Consider the following 8,486-nt stretch of genomic DNA (forward strand, 5'->3'; position numbering starts at 1 on the left):
GAGAGGGAGAAAGTATAAATACTCGAGTAACACCTATGAGTACATTATGTATAACTGCTCTTGCCTGTTTAAATCAGCATCACCCAACCCCTCTGCTAAGGTAATCCATTCTGATGATGATAATGCAGCATGTGGAATGTCACAGCATCATTAGGCTTGGAAGGAACTCTGGAGTTCAGCTAGTCCAGCCCCCCTGCAAAGGCAGGACTACTGGGAGCTCCTGCTCATCCGTGCAGGTCTCCTGGCCCCCTTTCCATGTTTTTTTTCATCATGCGAGTACACTGGAATTGGGCCTGGAGGAAGTGGTGCTTAAATACTGATCTCTTCGACTCCCTTCTCTTCTAGACCCATAGCATTCTACTAAGTAGGTCTTGAAGAGCCTAAGTTAGCTCTCCAGAAGTTTAGGGTTGTAGTCCTGCTTGCCGTTTTGCTTCCCCCACGCAGGATCCTGAATTCCAGCATCTCATGATCACTACAGCCAAAGCTGCCCCAACCTTTACACATTCAGCCCGTCCTTCCTGGTTTGTAAGTACAAGGTCTAGCAACACCCCCTTCCTTGTTGGCTCCTCCACCACTTTTACCAAATTTTATCTTCAGTGATGTGTAGGAATTTCCTTGTCTGTGTGCACTGGGCTGTGTTATCTCTCCAACAAATACCTGGGTGGTTGAAGCCCCCCCCCCCATAACAGATGCTTCTTGCAAGGGGAAAGTTGTCAATGATTCCCATATGTTACTTTAATTCCCAGTTTGTTCAGTGCATGATTTTGTGAACAGGCATAAAACATTCTAAATAGCCACTCCGTAGAGCTTACCAGAGCCTAAGAGGCTTCTCTAGCAGAAATTTACTGTCTGGTCTAATAGTATGAAAAGCTTTCTTCATGTTCTGCTGGCAGTTTGTTTATGTATTACAGAAACTGAGCAAGTCTTATGTATGGAGGACAAAGTATCAGAATAAATAATGAATTTTTATGAACAAAAATTGCCTGGGTTTCTTTGGAAGGGGCAGGGGTGTGTTGGAACTGAAGCACAGCAAACATATTTTACATCTTTACATATTCTTAAGAAGTTCACACCCCCATTATTCTGTCGGTAGATATGACAGAGGCATAACTTAGGAGAAAAGACCAACTCTTGAGGATTGTCGTGGTTTAATTGCTGAGGACCTGGGATGAGAGAAAATTACATAAATTAATCCTCATCACTTGTCAGGCTGCAAAATCTTAAAGTGATAAAATGTGTGAAGTGTTTTAGGGTAGATAATTTATCAAAGGAAGTGACATTGAAGGAAGTGGCTTATCAAAATGGCAAAGGAAACACAGTACGGAAAAAAAAAAAGCCCGATAAATGTATCAAAAGAGCTCCTTCATGCAGCCTGTACTTGAAGTGCAGACCTCTTCTACGTGCTCTGTTCTGCAGCTTTGGAAACTGCTTGTAGAGCTACATCTGGGAACAGTGTGTCATCCCCCTCCCAGCCACAGTCCTGAACACTTCAACAGTAGCGTGAACCGTGGGAGGCTACAAAGCAACATGTTACATTAAGCATGAATTTGCAGTCTTTATATGGAAACTTCGTGTAAAAAGTCCACTGGCACATCAGGGACTGAAAACCTCTGGTCTAAAGCAACAAACCCTCAAGCTTAGTTACTTCACTACTTCTTTTAAAAGAAGACTACAGTGAAAAACCATTCAGTAATTAGATCTTAGTCTTTCCTTTACTTTGTGGGTGAGACTCCACCTGCTTATATTCTGCTGGTGCCAAAAATGCTGGAAGCACCATCAGAGCTAGCCTTCCTCTTCTAGTGTCCAGTATTCCTATGCACCAGGTTGACAGGTTATACCAAGTCTCTCCATTACTGCTTTACACCTCAAACTCAAATCCTTAGACATAGCATTTGCTAGAATAAGACTGTAATTCTGTAATTAGTTGTAAAGCTCATGCTTGTCAGCTGCTTTAATCCAAAACCAGGCTTCTAATGGGAAAGTCTACAAACACAAGCCTCTGTTCTGTAAGCCACCCTGCAGCCAGCACATGCTCCACATCCAGCCAGCTTGGCTCATCACGAGGCACACTGACGAATTTACTGAAGGCCATGTGCTTGCACAACAGAAACTTAGGCACTTCTTCCTATCATTTTCTATTTTTGATGCTTCCTCTTACATTGTTCTTAAGACAACTGCTGAGTTTAAAACTTACAGCATCGAGTTAAAAACATAGTCCAGCCAGTGGCACCTCCTTGTCACACAAAGGTAGAAAAAAGACAAAAGGATTCAGTTTCATCCAGCTACCCCCACGCTACAGACAAGTAATTAGGGCAGAGATCATAAAAAGCCAGTGAAAAAAAGATCAACTGAACATACACACTGAGGGAAGAACAGAAGAGTAAGCTACAGCAGCTGACTGTCAGCACTGCTATCTTGCAACAAACATAAGCAACAACAAAAAGTAAAGCCACTGGTATCTATGGGCATTAACAGACTTCTGTTTATAAACATTGAAAAGTTTTTATTTTATAGATAAATAGGATGGTAATTTTTAAAGTTAGGAAAACAACACAACTTAAAAGCTCTGACTCCCAAAGATACTACAAGTCAGAGGTTACTCTTACTTCATCATACTAAGATGGCAGCTTCCTCCTTTTCATATTGCACTTAGAACTTAAAACCTTCTTGTAAAGGCTACATTGTTTTCAGGTCCTAGCACCAATGCTGGGGTTTGAAACCAGTGTCTCAAAATACCTCCAAATGCAAACAAAGTTTAAGGTGGTGTAACTGCCATGCTTAAACACTGCAACACTGAAAATAGTGTTCTCTTTCCAAAGTAAGAGAAGGCTGGTATTACCCTCCAGGGTTCCCTTAGTCAGAAATGGATTAGCACTTGTCATGATTAGGTACAGACAATCACATAGAACTGAAATTATAGTTGAGGAGTTTAGTTCATAATTGTTCTGCACCTACTGGTTTTGAAGAGCATGTTTTGCACTGTTTTCACATTTGGAAGTTTACTTCTATCACAGCTGACTCAAAAATTTAGTTATTCTAAGAGGAAACAAATACGGACAAGAAGAACAGGTTCAAGATTGTTCAAAATACACAATCCAGTAGTTACAATCAAATGCTCTGCCAAAATAGCACTGAAAAATAGAGTTTGAAACTATGGTAAGAAATCTCAGTGAAACTTCAGTATGACTGAAGCAATCTGCATTCCCTGCGAGAATGAGGTCTCATTTCTTCAAATTTCTGAAAAAAATATGATTACCTGTCCTACAACCTGTTTGTAGCACCCTCACAACCTAAAACCAGCTACCCTTCCCAAATTCAGTTTTTCCTAGTACATCAGTGCTCCCAGAACAGAGTTTTCCACCATGTCTGGAGTGAAATTAGTATGGTAGTAAATTCCAATCACTTGCAATTTTATCAAAGGAGATTTCTATAGACAGGAGAAAGAAATACAAATGAAGTTTTGCGCAGACTACAGCAAGTATCAGCATAAGCTGGTTTTGACATCATAGGAAAAGAGATTAAAGCACCAAACTTCAGGCCTATGCCAATCCTCACTGCCTACCTACTACAACATGGCATTGTTGTGGTGACTGAAAAAAGTCTGCTACCACAGGAAAAACAAAAAAAGCACCTTTTTCCCTTCAAAGGTTTGCACAAACTTTATTCTTTGCTTCTTGTATTTATATCTAGACTTATTAAAAAAAATCATAAAAAACCAGCACTGATGTAGCTATTACTTAAAAAAAAAATAAAAGAATTGTGATTGTGTTAAGTGCAGCTTTTATAATCATATTCTGATTTTGTTTCTTTTACATTTACCACAAAAGAAGTATCTTTTCATTGATTTTACTCCAAGGGAAAATCACTTTTTTGCTGAGAGGAGTAAAGTCATAGACCAGAAACTTAGTTCCCCACAGGACGTTTCAGATGGAGTGTTGCAATTTTGCATCATTAAGGCAAAACGAGGAATACTTCCATCAAGTGTCACATAGGGTGTCCCACTCTGGCCATCCCAATAGACCCATATTTAAAAACCTCTGTAGTTATTTTTTTTTAAATAGAAAACAGTCACTCTCTTCATTGCTTAACAGTATGAAAGAAAAGGGTCTTTCCAGCCTTCACTCAGAACTTCAGTCTTGCGATTAGATCAGGCATATGCAATTGCTTCAAAACAGCTACAGAAACTAGAAACTGAGCTAAGTGTCAATCAGTTGTAATCTACTGATTTGATTAGAGGCCTTCACAAATGTTTGATGGCGATTGCAAATAACAGCCAAGCAGATAGGAATGATGCAATACCCAACAGTTTTGGGGTCAGCTCTTGTACAGGAATAGAGGAACAAGAACATCTGTAAATATGGTATTAAAAATATTATAGTCCACAGCCAAAAAGGCAAGGATAGCAGTCGTACTTTTAAGGAGTGCATCCACGTGGTTCCTTCCTGTGGTTCCTTGGGGTGTTGCTGAATGTGCTCCAGTGCTAGTTTGTTGTAAGTCTCATTGATTTCAAAGACGTAATAAAAAGCTGCAGCACTTGCTAACAAGTACAACCCCACACCAATCCATCCCATCCTCTGGCGGAAGTTCATCATTCTCCATGCTCTGCACCTGGAACAAAACGTGACAAACATTCAGTATAGGTTGGAGAAAAGAGGGGACGCAGATGAGGCTTGGTTTTCATCAGTTAACTTTTTACAACTTTTCATTATGTATTAATGAAACAGCACACGCATCCATTTCTGAAGACCTGAGTTCTCTCTACATCAGAGAAAGTCATAATGCTTTGTGAGCAATAGACTAATAATAATTACACATAATGCTCCATCTATGGCTCTGGCCACCTTAGGGCCTGCTAGCTACAAATACACCAGGCTAAAGTCAAGCACTGAGTGAAAAAAACAGAAGCCATGAATTGGGTAAGTTACTTACCCCATCTGACCTCAGTGCTTCTAGATGCAGGGTGGTAATAATAAGACTTTCTATAAATACAGAAAGTTTGTAAAGTTCTTGGCATCTGCTAGACAAACATGCTGCTAGCCAGCCAGCAACAGGCGCATCGCTGCTTGTTTGCAGTGTAGCAACATCCAGTTTTATTAAGCTCTAGCTGAGTGCCCACCTATGAACCACATAAAAGGATGTTTTCAATTTGAACGTGTACTAAAGGTCTGTATTTGTACTCATCTGCACACATAAAGATACTGTAAGCATATTACTTGCACCTAACTGTACTTCTGCTCTGTGTGATCAGTTGCAGTAAGTCTTCTGGAGGAAAGAAGCTGAACACCTGTACTTGTAACTGACACCATGCAGAACAAACCAGACACGAGTCAAGAAGCATAAATTATCAAAGCACCAGGGACACTACTGGGCTCAGTTTTAGCTGCTTTAAGATCTTTGGCTGGCTGTATGGGTCTAATGACTCGAAACACTCTTCAAAGCAGTTACAAACACACTAACTGAAGTGCCTCCACTCATATCAAAAAGTCATCACCACCTTCCCTAAAAATAGCCTTGGGCAGGGCAGGGCGAACAATTGCTTCACTGCAGCTGATAAGAGTTCTCCTAACAAACATGCATTCAGACTGCTGGGGTTTTTTTATTTTTTACAAGAGTTAAAATTAATTTATGCAGTACTGTTTTAAGAAAATATATTAAGCTTTAAAAATACTAGGCAGAAATTCTGATTCAATAATGTATTGTGCATACAGAATAACAATTATGAATAGAAGTATGAAAGAGTTTACCACAATTAATTAAATAAAAACCACTGCATCTTTCTAAACCCCCTTTCCTAAGGCTAGACTGATCGGTTAGCAATCTTGAAAAGGCTTCCTGGTTTTCCACATCTGAAGGATATCCTCAATACTGACCTGGCATAATCTGATCGGGGTAGCGCTGGAGCAGTTGTTCCGGCCCTCACACTGCTGCATCTATGGCAGCTAAGAGAATCAAACATACAGTGACACTAAAAACCCAAAATACATTACTGACATCTGGGGCAGCTGTTGCTTAGCTTTTCCTTCTATGTAACAGAATGCTTCTGTTTTATACCCCGAGTTAATACTTTAGTAGGACAACCGAAAAATTTGTGTAAGAAGCTGTTAACCCACTGGGTAAAAACTTTAAACTCTAGAGTCCATGTTTATCCAACGGCTAAATCGCTGTTTTTTCCAGCAGCTGGGCATTTCAGAGACGGCTAACACGCAGCTGCCTTCAGAGAAAATAAGTCTTCAAAAGGAATGTAAGCATTGAAAGCACACTGTTAAAACTGCAATAGATTTAAGAAGGCAGACATTAGCTGTTTTTTCGTCCTGCCCTTGGTAGGAGCCAGAAGAGGAGCCTTAGCTTTACATTACACCAAAACGGTCAGAGACAACACTTAAAGAGTTTTCTTGTTTATCGTTTCGACACCCTGTTTTCACTCGCAGCTCCCGGAGGCACCCGCGGTGGTTAGCGCAACCGTCCGCCCACATTCCGCATCTACTCCCGGGCTCTTCTCCCTCAACAGGCCGCGCAAACCGGCAGCTGGCAACGCCCGCGGCTCTCAGCCCCCCGCCAGAGCTGGACCAGCGCCCCGTCCAACTGCGCTCCGCCGCAGCGGCTCCTTCCCCGACACCAGCAGCCCCTCACCTTCCTCCAGCGGAGAAGAAGGGAGCGGGAGGGCGGTGGCAGGCGGCCCGCTCCCCTCAGCCCGCGCCGCCACACCGGGAGACAGAGGGCCCCGACGGCCCACCGCACCACTGCCTGCCCGCTGCCATCGCCGCCCGGCCACCGCGCCGGAATAGTCGCGCTTCCGGCATGGGGAGAAACGCTTCCGGTGCGCGCCCGTCTGCATCCGAGCCGGGGAGGGGCGGGGCGGGGCAGGCTGGCCAGCGGCCATCTTGGCTGGTGCCCGCGTCCGTCTGAGGCGTGGGTGGCTTTGCCCAAAATGGCGGCAAGGGGTGGCCGTACTGTGCGATTTTGCTGCTCGCCTTCCTTAATGACCCTTCGGTTATTGTCGTCGTGGCTGTCTGCCCAGAGCTGTTGTCGTTTCAGCGTTAGTGCTGCTTCATGTGGTGGTGGGGGAGAGACTGGGGTCAGGCAGCGCAGCCACGGTGTAGAACACCAGCCTCCAGCGTGCTGTGGTGGACAAGGCCATGCCACAGTGGCTTGGTGTAACACTCACGCTTTGCCAGTTTGAGAGTGTTGTTTTGATTGTGCCGGCAGTTGATGAGAGGAGAAACTCAGAACAGTTGTTTTAAGTTGGCTGCATTAGCCAGGTGTGATGCATTGAGGAAAATACCAATGGAAACTAACAGTCTCCCAACAGCTGACATACATATACTTAAAAACCAGTGTGTGTTTACACATAAATGCACCTTACTGGCTTATTGAAGTAAATTATTTGAAAATAATGGTACTGGGAAAAGGCCTCAAGGAAGCCAAGAGATTGTTTAAATTGACAAAAACAACTTGATTTTGTCACATGCAGTTCACAGACATGCACCATGATTGGTGAATTTGCTTGTGCAGAGGGTGTTTAAACATTTCTCGAACATGTACTTCCTGTTCTAGTTTAAAGAATTTAGTAAGAGTAGAGCAGTATATGTAAAACATTTCACTAAACTTTTATCTCAGGGTCATGAGAAAACTATTGTGATGCAAGAGTTAACCAATGTACAGGGGGGGATTAGGGTTAAGCCGCTTGCTTAACAATGTTATTGCTTGCCCATACTCAACAAACATTTATCATGCTCATTATGCCGTGCTAGAACAGGATGGGAGGACAAGGCTACTGGTAAGAGGAAAGAACAGTAACCTGGCTCCTGCTTTCTGGGCCCTGAAACCGGCTAAAACCAGCTTTGTGATTTGGACAATGACCAAGTCACCAGGGAGCATGCATAACTATTAGAGGTAGAAAGTTTAAGCTGGAGAAGACTCATTTACTTCATCTTGAAACCCTCGCCCACAACCACCAGGGGTTACTACACAAGAGCAGAGGACCTTTTAGCTCATTATAATACAAAGCAGGGATAGGACATGAATATGTATGGGTGTGTTATGTAACCTAATGAAAGTGTATAATTTTAGAGAAAAAATGAGGGGAGAGACGAAGTTGCTGTGTGCATGCCTTTGGAGGAGCTATCCCCCATGAGCCTCAGCTGAATAAAGCATACCTACTTTACAACTGTTTCCTCATACTGCTGCTGAGAGCTGCTGTAGCATCTTTCTGAACTGCTCCACAAATGGAATCAAATGCAAGTGTAATGAATGTCAAATCCATTTGGTTTGTTAAAACATGTTTTCCTCTCCATTACTGTAGGGAGTGACTGACGCGTTGGCAGCCAGGACTGAATTCTATCCTCTAAAGGTACAGAGAAGCAGTGGCAGCCACAGTTTACACATACACCTATACTGAAAAGAAGGCTAACCATTTAAAGAGATGTCAAATAAGAAATGAAAGATGGTATAGAAATTACATGGGGGGGGGGTTAAATATATACACA

At 42.7% G+C, this 8,486-nt stretch overlaps 1 protein-coding gene across 1 annotated transcript; it reads right to left on the reverse strand.

Annotated features, from left to right (window-relative positions):
• Window positions 1–3,389: 3,389 nt before the first annotated feature.
• On the reverse strand, window positions 3,390–6,820 carry LYSET (lysosomal enzyme trafficking factor). The gene is made up of 2 exons (XM_061359886.1): window positions 6,631–6,820; window positions 3,390–4,608 (listed from the first exon to the last, which is right to left on the reverse strand). The coding sequence occupies exon 2, from the start codon at window positions 4,590–4,592 to the stop codon at window positions 4,197–4,199; it is 396 nt and encodes a 131-aa protein (XP_061215870.1). The 5' UTR covers window positions 4,593–4,608; window positions 6,631–6,820; the 3' UTR covers window positions 3,390–4,196.
• Window positions 6,821–8,486: the final 1,666 nt, after the last annotated feature.

This window comes from Neopsephotus bourkii, unplaced genomic scaffold (genome assembly GCF_033783945.1).
Source record: "Neopsephotus bourkii isolate Nb327-2 ecotype Australia unplaced genomic scaffold, CSIRO-AGI_Nbou_v1 NB_998, whole genome shotgun sequence".
Classification (NCBI taxonomy): domain Eukaryota; kingdom Metazoa; phylum Chordata; class Aves; order Psittaciformes; family Psittacidae; genus Neopsephotus; species Neopsephotus bourkii.